Source organism: Lissotriton helveticus, chromosome 3_1 (assembly GCF_964261635.1).
Source record: "Lissotriton helveticus chromosome 3_1, aLisHel1.1, whole genome shotgun sequence".
Lineage (NCBI taxonomy): Eukaryota > Metazoa > Chordata > Amphibia > Caudata > Salamandridae > Lissotriton > Lissotriton helveticus.
In genome coordinates, this window is record NC_136061.1 from 1,845,635,189 (window position 1) to 1,845,660,977 (window position 25,789).

Genomic DNA, 25,789 nt, shown 5'->3' on the forward strand with positions numbered 1-25,789 from the left:
CAACTTTAGACGTATGTGCTTGTCGATCAAAATACTGCGCTGTCCTTAGAGATTCTTAAGTATAGCCCATGTAGTAGGCAAATAAAATCTGATTTTCAGCATGCTGGCTCAGCAGGTTGTTCTATTATCAGAGTGAGCTGGAGCCAGCCAGTCAAACTGAAACAGATGTGATTCATTTGACAGGACGGCCTCTTTTTTACCTTGACTAATCGCACAGTAGGGTAGGCAGGGAGCAATGTATTTTCAGAGTCACTGACTGGAATTGAATACAAAAGCCACCCACCTCTGTCATATTATTCCTGTCACAAGCAGTGTTGGAAAGGTGATGCATCACCCATTTGCAATATTGAATTTGTATCTTTGTCAGGCAGGAAAACAAAGTCGGAGTTTGGGACAGCTTCCCCATAAGCATGTGATTTGTAGCTACATAAATCTTCATAAAAGCAGCTCCACGCTCACTGCACCGCATGAGTTTTATTGAGCAGCAGCTCCTATTGTTGAAAGAACACATTTATGGGCTGTCACGTAGCATGGAAGAAGTCAGAGTCCATTGCCACCTATTGCCACCTATTTTGTAGTGGCATGTCTAGTGTTTTGGCAAACCTTAACTGGAGATGCTCATTCATAGTACTGTCTTTCCTGTTTAGCATACATATTAATTAGGGATGGGCAGGATTTGTGTGATTTTGTGTAGAGTAATCACGTACAATTACCTGCAAATTCCACGAGATTATGTTTAATTACTAATATTTTCTTGGCACAAAAACGGTCATACCACCCTGAATGTGCCCGATCTCGTCCGATCTCGGAAGCTAAGCAGGGTCAGGCCGGGTTAGTACTTGAATGGGACACCGCCTGGGAATACCAGGTGCTGTAGGTGCCCCCTTGCGTCCAGAATCGACGCAGGGATTCAATTTGTGCTAAGGAATGGTGCTAAATGCAAAGAACAAAAAGAAGCTACTTGCATTCGCTAATCGGATAGGAAATCCCTAAATTTACTCCTACGTTTAGCATTAGTTTCTTGTCCTAGAAAGCACCCATGCATCCATAATGGACAGAAGGAGGCATATCACACTAAGCAAATAGTGCTAAATGCAATAGAACAGAAACACGAACAGCTGTTCACGCCCACAAAATGTTCTCTTGCTGGAGGATTTATTTCCCCCAAATGATTTTAATTATGCGTGCCTGAGTAATAGTGTTATTAATGGCAAGTGCCTATCAAAGAATAACACAGAATTGCTGCCAGACCTTATACTGATAAGGATGTACACATTTTGTTCAGTTTGTTTAATGGTGGCCAGTACTATTTTACATAAGACTGAACATCATATGGCTGGATCTAAAGGGTAGTGACATATCATACAAACTAACAATAGACTGGGATGTGGCAGGTGGCCTGTCAATGTAGGACCTGCACACGCAGGGGAAAAATTGCCATGTGGGCCCAAACCTTCAGTCTGTTACATTAAGTTACCTCTAGGGCAGGATCCATGATTCCACATGAAGGGACATTACTCACTGAGGGGGTTAGGCTAAGCATATTACAGCAAGTGTTTTCCATGGTGTTTGCGGTCAGGCCTGCTTGGCACTGGCCTCGGTGAGGGTCATTTAGGACGCCATAACAGTATATCCCAGGGCTTGTGGTAGCACCTTAAAGGGTATCCCTTGGCGCAGTGGTGGTGATAGATAGGAATTAGGAGTCGGGCTCAAGAGTTCTAGACACCATTTGCTGCTACGTGTAAGCGTTCGGAGGGCGTTATGTCACGCAGTGCCTCGGCACCGGCCCGCTAATACACGTATGCATTGTATGCGAGGGTTTTTTTGCACACGGGATCTATACACCCTTGTGGCCATAAAGTATTCACAATAATGTGTTGTCGCACAGTACTGCTACACCCATGTGCCTGGGCACTTGTACCTTGGATGTCCGTGTGGCAACATACAGTACTGGCGCACCCCTGTGCATGTACCTTGGACCATTATATCCCTAGGGTTGTCACGCGGTATCTCTGCACCTGTGTGCCTGGGCACTTACGCAGTGAGATGTCACACATTTCTAACGTCCAGTGGCCTGTAATATTAAGCAGGCTATTGCTGTGTTGTCGCACGGGACCCACGCCCCCTGTACCCAATGGTTCACAGGTATTGGCTAAGCCCCCTAAGCTGGGGGTATGTGAGGAAAAGGGGGGTTCAGTCTCACGAAGTAGCACTGACTTGCGAATTGGCTTTGGTCATCTAAATGTACAGAAACAAATCATTGTTGTTTGATTTTCATTTATGTATGACTGGAGCCACGCCTGATGCCTAGGAAGTGATCCACACTGCTAGGATTACAAGATGTGGACAACCAAGGGGTCCGGTAGACCCGAAACGTGAGTGGCAAGCTACGGCATCGCGTGTGATGGGCGATCAATTCAAGGGCTCGGTCGGTGACAGCAGGAAACGGAGCGGTATATGCGCTATAGTTGAATTGTATAAGTGTGTCAACCAGTGGTGGTTGCCATTGATGGTAAGTTAGCAGTGCGCTCCCTTATAGGTCTATACATTGCTAGCTTGACCAGAACACAGGTATTACGAGTGGATGCAACACCCCTGTCGAAGACCGGTTATCTGCCATTAGAGCTCCTGTGCTCGCGGGCGCCTTTTGTAGAAGACACTACAGCGGTGGGATGCTCCGTAGTAGGAGCATAGGCTGGCACTGAGCTTATCTCGGGACAATAATAGTCAGAGGCAGATAGGGCACGGTGTACATGATACACTTATGGGAGAGCTCAGGAGGTGCCAGCATTATATTGTTTCTTTATAGGTATGTAACTAACTGGTGGAGCCAACCATAGTAATGTAGCAATACGCTGCTTCACAGAAGTGTGCCTTGCGAGCTTGGCCAAACCTAGGAGTAATGGGCGTAGGCTGCACGTCAGCACCCCTTGTCGGGAAACAGTACTCTGCTTTTACGGCACCGGTGCTGTGTGCCTTGCCCACTTGGCCAACCCAGGAGTAATGGGCGTATGCAACACCTCGGCACCCCTTGTTGGGAAACAGTACTTTGCCTTTACGGCGCCTGTACCTCCAGCAGCCATCGTGGCAAACACTGCGTAGTGGGGATATACCATAGTAAGGTGGTAGGCTTATACAGTGCATCGCCAAGAACATAGTGGTCACGGTAGGTGGTTCACAGACTTCATGATATGCTTGTAGGGGATCTTGGGGCCTGTGGTTCCCTGGGTAGCCTTCCAATTGCATCAACACTGAGTATCAGCATCTGGGGTGCCATGGCTTATCGGGCACAGCGTGATGCCATCAGTTGATCCCATCTAGTGGCCCCATGGCGGTGAGTTTTACTTTCCCTGAGCCAGACAGCCCTAGCATAACTCTCCCACACTTGGGAGGGGGTGGGGAAGGACTGGGTACGCCTGGGTAGAAGGGTGGGTCGACATGTCTGTGCCCAGGGTACACCCTGACATTCCAGAGCTTCCAATAGGGGGAAGCGAGTCTGTGAGGTCATTGGGACATAGGGCTTGATACTTACAGGCTATAGCCCAAGGGTGCATCAGGGGGAGTTGTGCTTCTTAAAAGACAGCGTCCATTTGTCCACACCGGGGGATGAAACAGTCGCACAAAATCTTCTCGCCTAGTTAGTGGCATATAGGGACTGGGCATGACCTTGTAGTGAGTGGGTAGAGCCTGATAGTTGGGCTGGAAAATATAACAGCTTGGTCATGATTGGTGAACAGTTAATTTAAGGTCCTTAGGGGGCGTTGCCATTCTTGAATGGAGTCGTCCAAAGGGAGGGACAAGTGGTCTCTCCTAGAACTCCAGGGGCAGTTACAGCCTGTTGGCTACATGGGTGTGGGGGAGAGGAAAGTCACGCTTTCTCTAGGCTGATTGGCCACCCCGCACGTGCACAATGGCGCCAGTAAACGGCACAGAGATGCAAGGTCCCCCTTTAATGGAGTTGATCGGGCATACAGGGGTAACGGGGGGCGGAAGTACCCTCACAGTAAGTGGGCCCTCTGCGCATGCGTACTTCGACAGAAGGGCGTGGTTAATAGGGTGTACAGGGGTAACTGGGGGGAGAAGTACCCTCACGGTAAAGGGGCCCTCTGCGCATGCGCACTCTGACAGGAGGGCGTGGTTTTAGTGATAAGGATCTGACACCAGTTTGTGACCTTGCCGTAGGCCCTAATAGGATACGCAGAGAAGAAATATTGTATAATTTGATTGGTATGTTAGATTCGGATAGGAAATTTACTTGCACTAGAAGTATGTTAAGGTTAGTCATCTGATACCTGTATATATCAATTGTAATCGAATGTCATGGAACGTTTTCTGCGTAATTGTGTAAATATTGTTTATTTACATTTTTGATTTATTTGTATGTTTTAATAAATACGGCCGGGGGGTTCCAAAGAAATCCCTCTCATGTCCTGGTTAATAATGTTTGTTAACGGAGGGGGGGGGGGGGTCCTCCGGCAGTCCCTGGCCATAGGGAAAGGAGGGGCCGATATCGGCCCCGCCACAGTTATGGTGGGGAGCACCGCCCCCCACCCGCTTTAGCTGTTGGGGCGTGCCCCCCCATCCCATCACTATGATGCGGTGGGCGCGCCTCAACGTAGATTGGACCCCGGGTCCCGAGTGACCCGGAAGTGATTGAATCGACCGACACGTCCACTCTACTTGAACAAGGTAGTTCCTACTGTTATATTGTTCCTTCCCTTGGGAGCCCTGCTCCAATCCCATTGTCACCTCGCTGCGAGGTTCTTTCCATATATGCGACCCTCGAGGCCCACCAGTTTTAGTACCATGTACGGCTCCCCCGTTTCTCTTCTTCCCCCCAGGGACGTACTGCCGCAGTGTCAACAGTTTTTTAACAGTTCTTCACAGCTTTCCGATATGTTCTGTACTTTCCTCCCTTGACCAGCCCAACCCCTCACCCTCTTGTTTTCCCTTGTAGAGCATTGCCATCAACCCCACCCAGTCCTGATGATGATCCCAATTGAAGTGGATCGAAACGCCGTTGACTACTCAGCAAGACCATAGGCGCCCCCCACAAAGTGGTTCACGCAGAAAATCAACATTAGAATAACCATTCTAAATCACCTGGAACCACTCGGTCTTTATTCACTGTATATATCTATGCACTAGTCACCTTGCGCCGTCCACGCTGACCACATTGTCACCTGCCTCGCCTCTGTGTTTTTCACTCACACACTTGAGCACCTAGTGCAATTTGGGTTGTTTTGAATTTTCTATTTGTATTCTGCAGTGCTGATACAACTGCTGTATATCTTTGACCCCCTATCTAAAATTGTTTACATAAAATGATGCCATGAGCACATGCTACAATGAAATAGAGTCTCCTTGTTTCACTCTGTATAATGTTGTACTCATATCCTTACTAATTGTCTTCAAATCATACCAGTTGGGACACCATGTGTTATATATAGTTCCCTATCCCAATCCCAACACGGTTGACGGGTTAATACTCCTGTACTTGAATACAACATTATGCTATTCAGCACTCCGCCAACCAGTACTTGGCCTCCCAATAGTACGGCATGTGCACGCATAGGCTCTCATAGGGCGATGTCAGAATACATAGAAATATAAGTATGCCTCAGGACACAGCTTCCTCGGGTCTTATTTCTATCTTCTATTTCTATTTGCCAGGGTATATAGTGCATGGATACCCACCGGGCCTCCCAGCGCCGTTAAGTACCTTCGCTCTGAATAAGGATATCTGTGAGTCACTAGAATAGATGGGTTTTCCGTAGTTTCCTAAAGGAGATTTCTGATTTCTCCCATCTAATGTGGGAAGGGAGCTCTTTCCAGGGCTTTGGAGCTAGAGATCCGAAGGAGCTTTTGCCTCTCCTTGCCTTCTTAATTAATGCTAGAGACCAGAAGAAAGTATTGTCTATCAGAACTTGGAATTTATTTTGGGGCATAAGGAGATATTAGACATTGAATTGGGGGGGGAGTTGTACATCTCGATGAACCAGGCATAGGGACTTGAATTGTATACTTTTTCAGAACGGCAGCCATTGAAGAGCTGATAGAGCACCGACAGCTGAGGTGCATTTGGGGATTCTGAAAAGCGCGTGTGCCTATTTCTTTGCAGTCGGTTGGCAACATATTTAGGGCTGCCTTATGTAGTCCAAGCACAATTTGGCAAGGCCCTGAACTACTAAACTGTGCAGGTTAATAAGAAGCCAGTTCAAGGACTTTATTAAGGCACGATGAAGTCCAAAGCATCATGCTGCAACTTTTTAGGCTGGATTTCCATAATGAAGATTGTCAAATTCTGGTGTTATGAACTGTAAGAATCACTGAAGCAGGTCCTTATGAGAAGAATGTATTCTAAGACACTTGCACCTGAACATTCCACGTGGGAGGAACCAATATAAAAGGATGGAAGAAAAGGAGTAAAGAAAAAAACAATGCAACAGTCTTTATCATTATCTCACTGAACTACTTACTGCAGAGACCTGGTTTCCTCCACCGCCCAGGGTCACCACCAGCACGGACACACTCTCTCGTATACTGGTCCAGTGTGCCACATAGGGTTTCCAGATATTTCCTGTGGAGAATTTTGCTGATGCATAGGTCATGAGTGCACGTTTTGTTGAACTCTGCAATGGGCACTAAGTTTTCACAGTCTCCAAAACTCTGCAGGGTGGACTCACACAACTCCCTCTGCAGCAATCAAGACAAAAAAAATATAGGGTGGTAGTTACACGGTATTGAGAGTCAAGTCTGATAGTAGAAGATGCGCATACAGTTATATGTCGACCTCAGTCAACAGAGTAACCAGAAAATGAAAACATCCCCACTCAAAGCAGTCTCATCAACCATGTGAAGTAAAGAAACATGACCCCCCCTAGAATTACTTTCTCTGACAACATTGGCATCTCACTGGCAAGCCAGTCTCAATACTTAAATCCTTAATTGAGCTGCATTAACAGAAGAGTGTACTGCTATGCCACAGTCACTGGTGGAAAGGCAAAGATGGTAAGATAATTCAATGTTTTTGCCCAGTTTCCTGGTGTGTTAAATGCTATTGACTACACATACGTGGCACTTGAGCCACTTTACCACATAGCACACCTTTTTTCAACAGACACCACTGGCACCACATCAATGTGCAAGCTGTCTTCCATGTCAGGGGCTGTTTCACAGATGTGTACTCTGCCTTTCCTAGAAGCACACACAACAGCTACATCTTATGACAGTTATCTGTTGCACTTCACTTGGTTCCTCGTGATTTTGGTGGCATGTGGCTCATTGGTACGAAATAACACCTAACACTGGACCTACTTGTTCAACTGAGGGCGGCATCTCTAATATACTTAATAATAACTGCAACATAGAACACCCATATTGCACTCACATCTGCTTCCTGTTTTTGGGCATGAGGTATTATATTTATAATAGGGACCTATCTGATAACATTTCTCATGTTTTTGGTGCAGGTGGTGCCGGATATGCTCTCTTTCCCATCTACTAACACCATACAGATGTCCACCTACACGGCCTCAACGAGGTACAATAGGGCACACTTATGTACACAAGCCATTAATGAACACACTATGGGGATCCTCAAATTGCTATTTAGGTGTCTTCACCATACGGGGAAGGAGGTGGAAGGGTGATGGTGAAATTGAGTGTAAGACTGTTGTAGCCTGCATGTCACACAACAATGCCATGCAACTGGCCTTACATTAGATATTCACTCAGATCTATGGCCACATACAGGTACCCAGTGTGGGGTGCAATGCAGAGGTCAGGGTCTTCAGGGCTAGGATTATCTAGTTAACTTATTTTTTTTCTAAGTTGCTAGTTTGGTTCTTGCATTTATATGGCTGGACCGTCTACTGTGGAGGATGATTGGTGGACTACTACCACACTGTCCATTTATACCATGCTGAGACATGTCTCTTTTTCCACATAATGCTGTCAACTAACATGCTACACTCTAGTGAAAAATAACTTGACTCTTCATGAATAATAACATTCAAATACTTAACATAACCAGCACGTAAGTCCAAAGTTTCAAATAGTACTCATGCTCTAGGGTAAACACACTAATATCCTTATTAAACATGCATAAAATTGGGGGCATATTTACTAACCCTTCAGGCACTGCAGTGCAATGCAGTATGTGAAGTTGCTATAGTGTATTGCGTGAAAAGGAAAGAGCAAAAGTATGGCATATTTCCCAAGATATGGCACATTTCTGCTCTCTACTAGTGCTGGCGCCCTTCTAGCTGTGTAGTACAAATGCAGGCCCCATTGCGGCATACTACAAAAGTTCTTACTTTGTGGTTGGAATAGTTTTTAAATGCATTCCTGCACAGAGACTATCCATTGCAGTTTATTCATTTTTAGTGTACTACAGAATGTCGCACACATTTAAAAAGGAAAATAACAAGAACTAACGGTATGCATCCTCAAAACGCCAGCCTCAGGTAGGTCCACTATTGTGGCCCAAACCCATGCTTTCAAGTATTTTTAAATATCATTTTGGATCAAAATACCTGGGTGGGTGAACAGGAATTTCTATGCATCACCCATGTAATGCCTACCTGGTGCAAGGTAATGCAAGTGCTATGTGATGATTTGATTTGTTTGTTTTCCCTTTACAAAGCCATGCAAAACCACGCAAATCGGGATTTGTCTGGCTTTGTAAATTCCAAAATAGATTCTGTATTGGACTGTCCCCAAAAATGTGATGCAACCCTGACAGAAAATAATAGTAAATATGGGGCGAGGCTCACTAACTATTCCTGATTTTTTTTCTGTCCATTTTTGAGTTTTTTATACATATAGGGTTCTCCTCCCGCCCCCCCCTGTGGTCGAGCAAGGATTCATAAAGAGAATTGCTCGGATGCGATCCTCTCAAATAACGTGTAACATTGTAATGAACATGTTTGTAAATACTAATAATTATATTACAAATTTTACATTGAAGCTAGAGAAAGCTTGTCTAGGTGCGTTACTAATAAGTAACCCGAGAGTATAAAATGGCTGCCGAAAACGCGGGAACTTTCTGCGCATGCGTCTACTGCATTTACGTAGTATGACACGTAGTATGACGTCTATCGCTATGGTGGGAAATCTTTGCAGCTGCACAGTAGCTATTAAGATGGCCGCCTGAAACTCACATGTTAATGCACATGCTATGTTTAAACTAAATCTTGCATGTTTTATTGAACTACTAATGCAATAGTTAAAATAAATTAAAGGGATTAGAGTAGGAATAAGTGGTATACAATGCCTTCATTTATTTTCGTATTCTAACATGTTTTTCTTTGACTTTATTATTAGTTCGTATTTGGGCCTGGAGGCTGACTGAAACCCCGGTTCCGCATGGTTTATGAGCAAGCGCACCAAACTCTGTCAGAATCCATGATGTGACATTGAAACCCAGCAAAGAACACTGTAGCAAAGAAGTGCTTAGGAACCTCACCTCTCGACCCAAAGAAGGGAAGGAGAAGAAGTAACATTTTGCATACATTGTAAATGAATTTAAATATAAAATGCGGGTGGGAATAAAGCATGGGAAAGTAAAATTAAGGGGCGAGAATATTGAACAATGAACTAAAGAAAACACATTACATTAGTAAGGTGTGATGACCTCTCCCTGTCCCATTGTCCAATCAGAAGTAGGGGTTTCACGAATATTGAAACATTGTGGGGTTGTACATACACTTAGAATAGTATAACTAAGTGAGGCTTAGTCAGTCAGATGTCAGACTTGCCACCGACTTGTCACAGACCCATCACCGATGCAGATGACGGCAGATGCCATGGAGGTCAGAGACGCTGCTCGAGCACTCTGGAGAAGAATCGAGAGAGAAGAGACGGAGAGAGAGAGAGCGAGGGAGAGAGAGAAAAAAGTCAGAGATATTGCTGAAGAAGAATCGGTCATTCAAGAAGGGGAAATAATCGGAGAGAGTAGTACCAGCGAGGGGTGTGATGCTGGCGTTGCACTTGGAAGAGGTCACCTATCCTGTCCTGTACCTGTCCTGACTGTCAGCTCCTGACTACTCGGGAGTCTCCTTTCAGCTCCTTAGCCAGGGGTTGGTCCTCACACCATTCTAGGTAAATATAATTCGGTGTAGTAAGTCCTTGTGCTGTTCTCCGGTTCTTCCTTTTCAGGTAACAATGTCATGCGGTTTAACTAAAGTATTTTGTATTACTTTTGATCATTTTCCCTAAGAAGTTGGTGCATGACATGTATTGGTATCTGACTCACACATTTATTGCACAGATAACGTTTTTAAACTCTCTCTCTAGTCTGTGGTCATTTAAAGAAATAAAAGTGTGTTTTCAGAATATTCACTTAAGTGCACATCTTCTGCGAGTGGAGTCTTGTGAGATGTTGTATTTAACATGATATTTGTGTGTTAGGAAAGTTTTGAAAGCTTAATGTTGCTTACTTATAACATGGATGTATAGCAGTAGTTTTGTTTGGATTGATAATTTTGATATTTCTCTCTGTTCCCAACTTACACATTAGTGATCAGTTACATTCAGGAAACCACCAGCAGCAGCAGTAGTTCACCCACTCAGACACAGGCAAGATCTCTCAAAAAAAGACTCAGGGTGGAATCTAAGGAGACAGCTGGGTGGGCTGAGGATGTGTTTATCACCAACCAGGTGGAGGCAGATCTTGGGCTCCTACTGGCCTCAAACAAAAACCTGTGATTCCCAAAGAACAAGAAACATCACCATCCGGGCCTGATCAGAGGGAGACCCTCCTTAACTCCAGAGGCCCCCATCCCTCGAGGTCTACAGCTGCACCCCCTGCACAGTCATCATTTCCTCCTCTCTGTACTAGCCCTGAAGAACATCAACAACTGAGAGACATGTCAGCCCCCTGCACCAAACAACCATCTTTTGGTACCCACTCGGTACCCCCAAAATGTGTGTTCATGGCTGCTCTCAAGGAGGCACTGAGGCCATTTGGAGAGTTTCAAGAAGTGATCTCTTGGGATACACAGATCCAAATTCGAGAGGTCCTGATACTACGAGAGATGGTCATTGAACAACTTCGAACTTACTGTGGTATTATTACCCCCTTGAAAGCAGGTCTACCTCACCAAACTGTTCTACCTCCTTCTGACCCATCTCTCAGTTCTACTCTGATACCTGTTCTCTTGCTATTCCTGTGTTTATTTCTTCCTGTGGGGTATCTGGTCCTGCCACAGCCAGCTGCTCGACATCCACTTCTGAGGACTTCACCATCATTGTGGTGAAAACGAGAGACAGAATAGCTAGGACCTTTTCCTTGAATCAGGAACACGATTTAGACTCCCCATCTGGCTTGAGGAAATGGCTTTATTAGAATATTGGATTTAACTTTTGTTTTTGAACTATTTATAGACTATTCAATTATGTTTTTCCCCTTTGCATACAGATGGCTTCCTTTGACATTTTGTTTTATTTCTCCATCCGCCATTCCAAGTTAGCATTTTCCCTCTGCTTGAAGAGTCAAGTTATAGTTTATTGTTTCAGTTAATTTAAATCATAACAATTACACAACTTAAAACCATAACATATTACAATTTATAACATCATAAAATAATACATCCTAAGAAAAAAGTGCACCCAATCATTATACCCTAAGATACCAAGATTACTTCTATGGTATATCTTAAAACCAATTAGTTTTAAAACAGGGCAGTGTTGTGCAAATACGCAAAACCAATGTAAACTTGTATTCAGCCTTTTATTCATCCCAAAGCAGATTAGTGCATTTTGTAAGTTGAGGCAGTGAACTAGCCAAGATTATATTACATTTAATCGTCAAATATCATCTCTAGTCAATCTTAAAGTGGAATGTACTGAGAGATAATGTGACAATCATTTTTCCCCAGGAATTACATGTTTACTAATAAAGTGTATCAAAAAAACAGATTGATTGTTTAAAACTAGCCCAAAATGTTTGTGAAAATACGCAAGGCCTATGTTGGCTTGCTTTCAGAACAGCGTTCGATCGACAGAAATCATCCCTGGTGAAACAGTTAGTTTTAATGGTGGTTTACCCTACTCCTTTTCACGATGTTAAGTCCATAAAGTATTAGGCCAAATCTTTTTGATTGGGGCCATTGCCAGGTATCTAACAAGTTTGTAGTTTAAGGCATGTTATTATAGATTCCCTACAGGTGCAGATACCTCTGTCATTTTGTCATTGAGACTTTTCTATAATAGTTGTAAGTTAGTCAGTGAACGGCAGCGCTTGGTTCTCCCCATCTGTAGGTTGCTTGGCCTATAAAGTTGCACTGAAGTTTCAGACCTGTGCTTCTCTAAAACACCTCAAATTGCGGCCCGACTAGGGAAATTCACAGACGCAATCCGAGCCACACTGAAACTGAAAACTGTGTCATAAAAGCACTTAGTAAGCCACGTCCCATGTACAGCACCTTACTGCTAGATAGGACAATAGTTCCAGTTATAGTCCTAATTACTATTTTAATCATGTTAAACGTCTTTTCATTCTTATCTAACTGTGTGAGATTTTAAACAAGCTTTTGTTCACTGATAGACTATTGTAACAAGTTTAATTAATTGAACAATAAAGATGTATTCACTAGTTGTAAGCAAAACTTGCACAGCTTGTGACAGATGTAGAGCCAATGAACGAGATCCTCTTTTTAGGTCGAGCGTAGCGAAGGACCTATTGTCGGCGTGTTCGGGGGAATGTGAGACAGCGTTGGTGCACGCGCCTCGCTGTCTCAGATTCCTCCTCGAGGGCGCGCACGGCGCCGTGCACATCCCCTGCCTCGGCATTCGCAGCCTCTCTCAATTACACACAGTCATGCATGCGCACACACATTTATTCCCACGCGCACACACTCACCCCCCTGCTCCCCGGCATACACACACACACAGGCACGCGCACACACACACACACACACACGCACGCACGCACCCCCTGCCCCACCACTCACGGGGCTCACGCGCACACAGACACACATATCCCCCCCTCCACTCACCGTGCTCTTTTGTCGCGTCACCTCGCTGAGCTCCTTTTCTCCGGCGCATCTCCACACGCGGGGCACTTCTCTGGATCTTCACGCTACCGCGGGGCTCTCCCTCCATGATGGGAGCCCCGCATCAACGAGCAACACCTGCCTCTTCCGGGACGCGTCACAGGCCCCGCCCATGTCACGGGCAAGGATGCCTGACTTCCTGTTTTCGCCCCCGCCGGCAACACGTGCAGCAACCTAGACCGGTAACTTGTTTATTAATTATAATCATTTGTGTTGAAGGCTTAAAGGTCAGGCTGCCCGAAAATTGGCTAGTGTGACCGGATGTACTGATGATTGTGTAGCTTAATTGCTGTAAAACATCGCGATATTGGTTTATGACGGGAGTATAACTCCAGAAGTGTAGAGAATGTGATCACTACACTGCGCTCACACGTAGCCGTGTAGTTTCTTTCATGGCCATCGTGACGTCAGAGCTATGAAGATGTCGGCATCATATTATCGCGCTATCACAGCTGTTCTGATACCCAGATCACTTATTTTAAATGTGAGATTCGAGGGTCCCCATAAATCGGTTTCAACGATAGAACGTATGTACGTCAGGCAGCGACCCCTGCTGGCCAAGGCGTACCTTTGAGGTAAAAAAAATCCTTGTTATTTCATAGTGCTTAGATGAGCAGATGCGTTTTCTTTTGTAGCGTCCATTGTGAACCGAACCTCCTCTGGGCACAAGGGCGTTCAGGGACTGGATTTGTGCCCCTGAAATGTGAAGGATTGGGAGCACTGGGGCATGAAGCCCTGCCCGCTGCCTCCCTCCCCCCGAGCCTGTCACAATAATTACAGTGCCAATTTTAATGTTATCCAGCAATATTACCTCCTCACGTTGCCCACCAGTGCTAACTGCTCATTCTACCTCAAGTGACAGCGCCTCACACTGCCCACAAGTGCCCGCTTGTGACTCGGCCCTACCGTACCAGCTACTCACATTGCCAGGAACTGTTCATATATCCCATTAACACCAGCCCCTTGCACGTTTCTCCAGTTCCTGCTCAGCCAGCGTTGCAGCTTGCTCCTCATTGCTGTCCCACCCCCAGGCATGCGCTACACTTTCATCATTGCAAATGATTGTTTGTATTAGGCTAAAAGGTTGCATTTTGTACCATTGGCTGGTAGCTTGTTTCAATTATCAGCTCACATTTTCTTCATTGTATGTGCCCATTTCTTCTCCTGTTTCTAACATTCCTCATCCTCTCACCCTGTCTCTTCCTATCTCTCTTCCTCTTGATTCGCGCTGTCCTTTCATCCGCTTTCTTTCTCTCTGTCATAAGCTGCACTTTTCCTTTTCCAAAGCCCTGTTTTCGCCTCCCACTCATATCTACCTCCACCGATCCTTTCCTTCTTATATTTTATATGCAAAACAAAAACACTTTCTCCACAAACAGCATTTTTATCCAGTCTCGCCTCTGGCTGTCTTTACATGCTTACACCCCCTCTACAACAGACCACTCACACTGCCCTCCTTTCACACAGACCACACACACTGGCTCCCTCGCACACAGACCACACCACACACTGCTGCACGGCACACACTGCTGCATGCCTCACACAGCTGCACGCTACACACTGCGGCATGCCTCGCACTGCTGCACACCTCACACTGCTGCACGCCTCACACTGCTGCACGCTGCACGCCACACACTGCTGCATGCCTCACACTGCTGCACGCCACACACTGCTGCATGCCACACACTGCTGCATGCCTCACACTGCTGCATGCCTCACACTGCTGCACGCCTCACACTGCTGCACGGCACACACTGCTGCACGCCACAAACTGCTGCACGCCTCAGACTGCTGCACGCCTCAGACTGCTGCACGCCTCAGACTGCTGCACGCCACACACTGCTGCATGCCTCACACTGCTGCACGCCACACACTGCTGCATGCCATATACTGCTGCGCGCCTTACACTTCTGCACACTGCACACTGCTGCACGCCCCACACTGCTGCACGCCTCACACTGCTTCACACCTCACACTGCTGCACGCCTCACACTGCTGCACGCCACACACTGCTGCACACCACACACTGCTGCACGCCGCACACTGCTGCACGGTTCACACTGCTGCACGCTGCACACTGCTGCATTACTCACACTGCTGCACGCCGCACACTGCTGCACGCCTCACACTGCTGCACGTCACACACTGCTGCACGCCTCACAATGCTGCACGCCACACACTGCTGCACGCCGCACACTGCTGCACACCTCACACTGCTGCACGCTGCACACTGCTGCATTACTCACACTGCTGCATGCCACACACTGCTGCATGCCTCACACTGCTGCATGCCTCACACTGCTGCACGCCGCACACTGCTGCATGCTGCACACAGCTGCACGGCACACTACTGCACGCCTCACACTGCTACAAGCCACACACTGCTGCACGCCTTACACTGCTGCACGCCTCACACTGCTGCACGCTGCACACTGCTGCATTACTCACACTGCTGCACGCAGCACACTGCTGCACGCCTCACACTGCTGCACGCCTCACACTGCTGCACACCTCACACTGCTGCACGCCTCACACTGCTGCACACCTCACACTGCTGCATACCTCACATGGCTGCACGCCTCACACTGCTGCACACCTCGCACTGCTGCACGCCTCACACTGCTGCACGCCTCACACTGCTGCACGCTGCACACTGCTGCATTACTCACACTGCTGCATGCTGCACACTACCGCACGACTCACACTGCTGCACGCCTCACACTGCTGCACGCATCACACTGCTGCACGCTGCACACTGCTGCATTACTCACACTGCTGCACGCCACACACTGCTGCACGCCACACACTGCTGCACGCCACACACTGCTGCACGCCACACACTGCTGCACACCTCACACTGCTGCACGCCTCACAACACCACCACATCACTCAGGGACACCACTACATCACCCAGGGACACCACCACATCACTCAAGGACACCACCACATCACTCTGGGACACCACCACATCACTCTGGGACACCACCACATCACTCTAATACACCACCACATCACTCAACCCAACCACATCATCACTCAGCACCACAACAGCATCACTCAGCACCACAACAGCACTGTCCTTGCTTGCTACCAACAAGCATTGCCATAGCCAATAGGACGCGAATTAGGAAAGTGTAAGCTATTGCCTTTGTGAATAACAATGCTATTAATTTATATATTTTCAAAGCCAACACATATCTAAAAAAAAATTCATTTACAATACCAATAGCGCACACTTTCCTAATGCGAGACCTATTGCATTGCAAATGCTTGTTTTCCATTGCAAAGTCTACATGATGTCAGACCAGCTTATTTCCTGATTGGTTGGTTTGCTAGTGATGTTGGCATGTTACCCATGCACAGGATTATGAGTCTGAGCTTTATGCATACTGAAAAGGGGATTGCTGGTCCGGTGCTGGTGTCAGAGTGTCGTAGTACTTAATTACCATCCATGCATGAGAGAGGGAGCAAAATTTGATTTTGGCTTCAAGGCAAGATTTTAGTTTCACCACCCTGTTGGTCACCTTTTTAAAGGCAACGTATAGCACACTTGCGGCCCATGGTGTGGTTAGACACAGTTGTTTGCTGTAGGCATTCAGATGTTCATAGTATATTGACAGCCGCCCATTTTGAAGAGCTGACCACAACATGCTGTTTAGTGTGCAATCTTGATCTCAACTGATCTTATACCAACCTTTTACTGCTGTTGATCTTCTGGCCATATCTTCTTTTAATAGCCCAAAATCAAGCTAAAATTGTGGCGGCAATTTGCATTGGTGCAGATTGAACACTCACCCAAAGGTGTTCGTCTGCATTTTATCCACTATAGCAGCATCCTGCCCTTACATGGACATGCTAGTATATGTGATGGTTGGTAGCAGTTTGGCAGGTATTGCAGTTAAAAGAGGTTGAAAGAATAGCCCATCCAGTTTTTTCCCCAAGGTTGTAAAGACATGGATTAATGCAAATCTTTTCTTCTCCATGTATTGTTTTTGGTGGACGAAGTTTCCTCTTGAATCTGGGTACAACCCCAAGTATTGATGATTGGATACTATTTCCAGTCAGGCATTGTTTAAAACCATCAAAACAGCCAGTTCAAGTCAACTTCATATGGGGATTATTTTGTCATGTCAAACTCCAGATGGTAGGTTCTTGAGTACTGTGCCAAGATGTTAACTGATCTTTGTAGGCTTACTTTGGTTGAGATAAATTCACAATCTCATCTGTGTATGATAGATGGGTAAGACAAAGGGGCAAAACCGAGCGGGATGGGAGTTTTCCCAATCTAAGGCTGGTGATAGATCTGCCATAAAGAGGTTGAAAAGGCAAGGATCTATCAAAACATCCCTTCTTTAGTCCTTGGTAGGTCAGAATCTTCTTAGATATTCTGGTGCCATCACCAACTTTTATTTGAATCCAAATTTCAGAGTATAGTAATTGGATTGCCCATAGCAGTTTTTCAGGGAGACCCGGCTCTTCAGCTTGCTCTACAATAACACCCAGTTTACACTGTTGAAAGCTGATTTAAAATCAATGAAGAGGAGGTGTAGCTTTCTCTTAGCCACTTGCATTGGTTGATCAAAAAGGTGGTTGCTAGTATGTTTGCTGAGGTGCCTACAACTTTTCTAAACCAGATCTGGTTTGGTGGAATGTATGATGAAAACTTGCATGCATTACCGAGACTGCAATGTTACCACGCGTTTCTTTATCATGCAAGTTGTTACAACAACTTGCCTACAGGGGGGGCATTGGACTTTGGAACAGTATAAATTACTGCTCCAACTCCAGTCAGTGTATCAGTAGGGAAGGTGTTGGACTTAAACTTGAACACCAGTCCCACAATGCTCCACCTAAACCTAATCTTTGTAATGACTTGCATGGTAAAGGAACTCATGGTGACATCGCAGTCAGGGTAGTGACTGCGGAGTAAAAGCAGGTAATGGTTCTGCCAGTGGGGTAAAAGATGTTTCCCGGTTAGGTGAGATTGTATTGATTTTATTAGACCAGTCAACAAAATCCATCAGTAGCAGGGATGCGTCATGTTTAGTTTCTGAATCTAGGAGTGCTATGAGCCTATAGTTAGCTGCGAGCCAGTGAGAGGTGCTGGACCTGATATAATATTTGGCAGCCTACTCAGCAAACCCCCAAATACATGACTGTATTCTCTACTGATGACGGTTAATAAACCAGAAACACGTGTCTAGAGATCAGCACTATCTGCGCCAACCTTGGCGAAACACTCGAAAATATCGGAGTGAGTTACAAGAGACTGCATTTACCAGAATGCCAGGGGCGAACCTTGCCTGAGAGGTCAGCGGTGTGCTCCCACATCCTGTTTTCTATTTAAAGTACTCCCGTGAGTCATTAAGCTGACAAGCTCGTGGATGAAGCACCTGGAAGCCAGTGAGAGGTACCGGACCTGATATAATATTTGGCAGCCTACTCAGCGAACCCCAAAATACAAGATTGTATTCTCTACTGATGACGGATAATAATCCATCACGTGTCTACAGATCAGCACCATCTGCACCAAACTTGGCAAAACACTCAAAAATATCAGAGCCTCAGAGAGTCATTGACCTGACGAGCTCGTGGATGAAGCACCTGCACGCCAGTGAGAGGTACCGGACCTGATATAATATTTGCCAGCCTACTCAGCAAACCCCAAAATACAAGACTGTATTCTCTACTGATGATGGTTAATAAACCAGAAAAACGTGTCTAGAGATCAGCACTATCTGCGCCAACCTTGGCAAAACACTCGAAAATATCAGAGCGAGCTACAAGAGACTGCATTTACCAGAATGCCAGAGGCAAACATTGCCTGAGAGGTCAGCGGTGTGCTCCCACATCCTGTTTTCTATGAACCTATAGTTAGCTGGATGAAGCAGAGGTGTAGCTTTTTCTTAGCCTACTTGCATTGGTTGCATCAAAAAGGTGGTTGCTAGTATGTTTGTTGCCGTGACTACACCTTATCAAAAACCCGGTCTGGTTTGGTGGGATTTATGACAAAAACCTGCATGCATTACCCTGACTGCAATGTTACCACGTGTTCCTTTACCATACAAGTCGTTACAACGTCACAGTTGGGTTATTGACTGCTGAGTAAAAGCAGGTTATGGGTCTGCCAGTGGGGTAAAGGATGTTTCTCGGTTGGGTGAGATCGTATTGATATTATTAGACTAGTTAATAAAATGTGCTAGACCCAGGGACGTGCAGTGGTTTAGTTTCTCAATCTAGGAGAGCTATGAGCCTCTAGTGAGTTGGATTTGCCCTGTTGCCTCCTTTAAATATTGGATTTTTTAAGGAGCCTCGCCAACTCTCAGGTACAGTGCCTCTTAGCTTAACTTCCTTGAATAGTGTGGCCAGTACCCCTAACCAGAATTCGACATCTTCTATAAAGATGGCTTGTGGTAAGCCATTTGGCCCCAGAAAACCTTCAAGATGCCCTTTGAGTAGGACTTTTTGAATTTGAGGTGGAGAATAGGAATTCTTATCGCTGGGTGAAGGTGCAGTTTTAGTTCCTGACAACATTCCTAGTTGATTGCTCTCAAAGTGTTCAGCTCTCAGTGATGGTTGGTTTATGGAAAATGTGTTTGCAAGGTAGTTCATCCATGGTTCCTGTGTAATGTTTGCGTTATTTATCATTGTTCCATTTGTGTTGAGGTTATTTATGGTTTTCCAAAGTTTTATTGGATTGGCCTGGTTAGCATTAAATATTAGCTTGGTCCAGAAACATCCTTTTCAGCATTCTTAACTTACCAGCGTTGTTTTTCAAACTCTTTCTTTAGATGATTCAGATGTTCAGGGGGCTACTTTCAGTAGCCTGGCTACTTTCAATTGTTCCCTTTTTAACCATTTGCAAGTGGCAGAAATGTGTGGTTTTATTCCTTGCATGCCTACTGGGCAAGATGTCATTCTTTGCAAAGATAACTAGCCACTAAGGAGGCTTGCATTAGTAAGGCAGCACCAAAGCCTGACTAAGCGTCTATTTGACAATCTGTGTTGTTGATACTGTATATCATTAGGTCTTTTCCCAGAGATGCAAGGTCTACTACGGATATGTTGGACCATTGTAGTCCATTTAAATTACTTGTATTTGTCACACCGGTTTCTGCTGGGGCCAGTGCATGTAAACGTGGGATTATTCCTAGTGATAAAAGCTGGCACGAAGACCCATTGTCCATGGTGTATTTAATTGAGAAGTGATTGATCAGTGGGTGAGAGACTATTGTATAGTCATTGATTGATCATGATTTGGGACCATAGTAGGTGTAATTTGGCAGTGTGTTAGTTACAAACATTCCATTTAGGACTCTCATTCCAAGGAATTCCACAGTCATGACAACTTTTTCCCCATTGAGGTCTCAACGTATGCCTGCATCAAAACGTTCCAGAATGAGTTATCACTGTTAAATATGCCATAGTCTATGGTATGAATTTGGTTTGAGTTGAAATCTCCCATCAGTATAATGTGTCCCATGTCGGGTTTCCTTGCTTGTGGCTTGTTATAGTGGATGTTATTTTTTCTATTAGTGCTTTTTTCTTAGCTGTATTTGGGTGAACGTAGATGTTAAATAAAAGACTCAGAAGTCTCTCGTCTTGGGCGCAATTACTAAGTTTGATGAGTTGGAGGCCAGGGATTACATGGGGTAATTCTTCTGGGTGACGTTTAGGCTGAGCGATAGGTAGACAGCTAGGCCCCCTTGCAGTCTTCCATAGCATTTGGATTTTGTTGCCATGGTTTAATGGTGTATCAAAGCTACTACTGGGAGATCATCACTGAGCAAATTTCTTGAAGCACTGGGGAGGAGAGTCATCTTGCAGCAGCGATTTCTCCCCAGGAATATTCTACGGTAGGAAATGCAGGGCCATGCATTCAGGTGCCGGTTCATTCGAATGATACGCTTATGTGGACCATTAAGCATTTAAGACTACAGGTTTCCAGTTGCATTGGGAATCTATTTGATTTGTGGACGCCTTCATTAGCCTTAACTCGACCACTGGAGTTGCTTCTTGCACCCCACACCACCGTTTGGGCAGTGGTTACTTTAGGGGGTTGTGGTGTATTTTATTGTAGCAAAGGGAACAGATACCCTGGAGGCTGGAATACTTTTAGTGTTATACCCCAGCTTTCAAAGACCTGAACCATGGTTATGAGCATGGATGCTATTTCATCGGATCACCAAGTGGTAATGTGAGTTCTGGTCGAGATGGATTGTCATTTGCCAAGAACTCTACTGCTAACAAATCATTCTATGTTATAGCTTTTAATTCACCAATATCTTCAAGTAGCTTAACAATATTTCCGCTGATGTCCTTGAGTACTGTATTTTGGGTTGAATAAGAGTTTGTTGTCCCTACTCTCTACTTCTCTAAGGATCTTTCTGACAGGCAAGGGGACTTTATAGTATTTCTCGTCGATGTTGTTGATAATTTGGCAGAATCTGGGACTTTATAATTATCTGCAATGGCAGCCTTGTGTAGCACTTTCACTCAACCTGTTGTAGTTCTGATGAGGTGAGCTGCTTTTGATTTGTTTGGATTGTCCATTAACTGTGCTGCTGGTTTTAATGAGATGATTCGATTGAAGCCATTGGTTACGATGGACATTAAATGTGGCTTCACTATATGGGGGGGTTGGATTGTCTTGCTCCTTAGGATGTGTGCTGCCACTTGTTTGAGAGAGGGTTTTAACAGTTTCAGCCAATTAAATGAAAGGACAATTTCACCAGCATATATTGCCAGTTAGATTAACTAACTCCAGGATGCCTCCCTGATTTGTGAGACCTCCAGTCAAAATATCTCTATATTTCTCTCACCTAATCAAAGTTGACCATAGGTGACACATGGTTGTAGACCCTTTGAGTGAATTTTTTCTCAAATGTGAGTGCTGGTGCTTGCTATTTGGGTTTCCTTCTTATTGTTTTCTTGGCTTTTAGTATTTTTATACCGCTGAGGCATTATGTCAAAAGAGTCTAAATAAGCTCTGAAAAAGATTCTTGTGTCATCCAGGTGACAGACCGATGCGTTGGTGGGAGCCCTGTCTCTACCTTCTGTCTTGCTTTGCCCAAAATGGGGTAGAATGTTATGGTGGCCACTTCCTTTATGTGTTGATTTTTATTTCTTACCTTCCTTGCTAGTTTCCGTTAGCTTTTGGTTGGTTTGGGGGATTGGAGACCTTTTTTGATCACACTATGAACTTGCAGTGGGCTTGGGGGTAGGTGATTTGGTACCCTTTTGGACATCTATATTCTCGGTCTTTAACTGATCATGTTGTCCTTTGGAAGGTTCCGATTCAGCCATTGCTAATTCTTGTTTTGGAGACCCAGTTGGGGTTTGGGGGGCCTTAGCTGGGTTGCTTTCTAAAGCAGTTTTGTCTGCTGTCCGAGTTCTTGATGCAACTTCATCTAGGGAGGATATTTTGTCAATTATTGGACCACATGTGTGCTTTGGTGATGGGCAATAGACAGCTTGTACCCTTGAAATTATGAATTTTAAGGTTTCCAATTTAAGATAGGTGCCAGAGATATGTGTGCTCATCAAGTTAATTAGGTCAATCTGCATGTCACGTTTATCAGACTGTAGGATTAGAACTTCAAATGACATTTGTACCGTGGTTAGTTCAAATTCCCAACAGTCCAATGTATGGTGTGTTTGTTTGTCTGAGGTTGTTTGAAACATATTCTCCATTGTCAACACAATGATGTGGGAGTCAGAGTTTTTTAACAAATATTTGTGAAGAATCCGTCTGCATCTTTTTGGCTATCTAGAAAAGTAAGAGGGGCTGCTCTTAGATTTGAGTGAACTTTATAATAGGCTTTCCCATGGTGGGCTTGGGGCTTTGCTTTCAGTTAGATTTAGTGTTGTGTCAGCATCATTTTTTGTAAATTATGAATGTTGTGTTTTGGCCTCACTTTCTTTGAATAGCATTTTTTCTTATTTTAGCTCGGGTCACTTGATTGTGCCTGTGCCTAGAGGAGACACTGGGTTCTGATTGTCGTCTAGCCTTAGGTTGACCAGACGTCCCAGATTTCCCCTGACAGTCCCGGTTTTTGGAGAATTGTCCTGGCACATTTCTCCAAATTAAAGAAACATCTCAGTTTTTGTGTAATGCCCAGGTTAAGCAGAGAAATGTCCCATTTTTGGGTTTAGTGTCTGGGTTGAGCATCGCACTAGTGTACGCTTGTTCACCTTGTACTACTGGAGAAGTTATGGTGTCATGTCAGTTATGTGAGTTTTGTAGCAGGAAGGGAAATCTTTTAAAGAGAGACATTTTCTCTCTGGATTTCTCTTCTTTTACTACAAAAGCAAGCAAGCTAGCCACCAGTGTGACTCTGCTCTGCCCTTTAAAGCGAACAAGTGTGCAGACTGTAGCAGAATCAAGCAGCAGCCAAAAGTGAAAAGGGCTTGGAGTGGAAGCAACCTGCATGACCCTTCCCAAGCCCTAACAGCACCATCAAGTCAGGACCCTGCCTTGGCATCAGAGCTGGTGGAGCCAGAATCCTTCAGCAGCCACACAAGATGTGCCCTCCCAGGCTGAAAGCCAGAACAAGACTTGCAATGTGAGTATGTAAATGGCTATGTGACATATTCTATTTGTTGTTTAGCTTGTGTTCTATCCTTCTCCCCAAAAAATACCAGCCATTTGTGAAAATGTTCTTGGACACAAGTGACTGAGGAGCAGGAGGTAAGTATGACATAGAGGCTGGATTTGTGTGCAGAAATGAGTTCCTGGTCTTCGGTGCTATAGAAATCAAAGCTGATACTTCGAGTGGCCTCCATCTTAGGATGTCCCCTCACTGCTTTAAAAATAAGGGACATAGAAGTCGTTTTTGATGCAGTTATCTTTCCTCCCTCACAATAAAGAGGTGGTCAAGGGAAACAACTTGCAACTTTACAAAATTCAAATAGCCCTTCCACTCCTTCCACCAGACTATCGGGATTACAAAACTAGGCCATAGTAACCTGGTTAACAAATCTGTCACCATAAACTCAGGGTTTAAAACATAAAACAGTGTTTGAGGTTTGTCTATACTAATAAAAATATAGTATTACCCAAATAAGCTCTTCTTAGCAACCTTAGCATAATGAAAGGTTGATGGGAAAAACACTATAAGGTTGTAAAACTGTGCCTTGGAGTTTGCATGCATCTATGTTTGAGAGGAGGCTGTCATTGTAGTACCTTTACTATGTCTATGACAGCTGTCAAATAGTCTTACTTTTATGTCGATGGTTGCTGCAAATGATAGTCCTACTTCTACGTCTATGACTGGTACCGTTTTTTTTGTTTTGAGAATCTGATCACCCTATTTAGACTCAGGGCCTTAATAGTCGGAGGTTCTATCTGACAAATAAGTATGTGATCGCTAATGAGGTAGTTGGAAATATGCATTTTTCCATTGCGGATTCTGCTGTGCCTGAAAAGGGCCCCAGCAAAAGCCGCATTGGATAAATGGATGTTTTCAAACATCCATGCACCTCATAGCGGAGGCCGTGGAGGGACAGAGGCTCTGCTCGGGCCCCCGAAAGTCAGTGGGTGCTGGGCTAAAGGAGCCAGTGACGAGAGGACAAGAAGCTAGATGAGTGGAGTTAAAACTGTAATGCTCTCATTGAGCTCAAAGCATAAGGTCTGTAATATGGGCCAATAAGAAAAATCAGCAAGTATGTGACATGGTGAGCAGTTAACAGAAGTATTAGATTCGTCATGAAAGGAATACATACTGGACATCAATACAGCAATGGTGAGCGCATATGTGGGTGACAAGCGGAAGAATGTAACAGCTGTGTGTAGTTCAGTCAGTAGAGCTTGAGGGCTGCTTTTCAGCAATGCAATCTATTGTGCTGCTAAAACAGTAAGGGGTACCGGAGGCTTGACCTGTATTTGTGTAAGTCAGTGTGCAGTTACTTACAAGGTGTACTTAAAGGCACTGGGTGCAGGGACATCTTTGAGGCCAGTGAGTCAGGTGTCATCCGTGAGATCATCAAAGGAGCTGATTTTAGTTGTCCCACTATGATGGTACACAGTGTGTGTAGCTTATGTTATGAGTTCCCAAGGCGGCATGCATCATCGAGACTGAAGAGCAAGTCATCAGTTTCTGAGGCAGTGAATATCATCATCTCACAGCAAGAGGCTACGCTGTTCACTGATTATTGCTAGATACCGGCACATGTAGGTTTGAACCTGAAGTAATTTAGTACATCAGGTTCATGAAGAAGATAAGGTTTGATGTAGACAAACAGCTTGTACTTCCACAGTCAATGAAGAGCTTCCTTTTCTCCCAACTCCCCACACATAGAATGTTCACCCCAGAGAGAACAATAACATTCTAAGCATGTGCATGACATTCTACAATAAAATACAGTAATCACAAACTAATAAGAATACTACACACCTTCCCCCCCCAAAAAAAAACTTTAAAAAAAAAATAAGTACAATAAAAATAATTATCAGTGAAGTCTCAATTTGTCAGGTGTATACTTGATGTGAGAACATTTACTTAAATCACCAACATTACTACTCAATTCCCCTCCAATCTCACTTTGAATCACAATATTGTTGGTACCAATGGAAGCAGACGATACACCAGCATTGCTAATATCCCCAGAACTTGATGCACTATCAATAGGGATGGGAAAGTATTTTTAAAAGAGTCAAACAAGGCAGAATGACATTCATCATTCTCACGAAATTTCATCAAATCAGACTGTGAAGCTTGCAAATCAGGCTG

The 25,789-nt window shown here is 44.8% G+C and overlaps 1 protein-coding gene and 1 pseudogene across 1 annotated transcript in view; one reads left to right on the forward strand and one right to left on the reverse strand.

The window, feature by feature from the left end:
* LOC144823889 (mucin-5B-like) overlaps window positions 1-25,789 on the reverse strand; it is a 1,747,676-nt gene that overhangs the window by 1,501,283 nt on the left and 220,604 nt on the right. Inside the window, exon 6 of the mRNA XM_078682783.1 lies at window positions 6,480-6,696. Coding sequence (XP_078538909.1) covers window positions 6,480-6,696 — 217 coding nt within the window. The remainder of the gene's footprint in view (window positions 1-6,479; window positions 6,697-25,789) is intronic.
* LOC144825621 (5S ribosomal RNA) lies at window positions 762-880 on the forward strand (annotated as a pseudogene).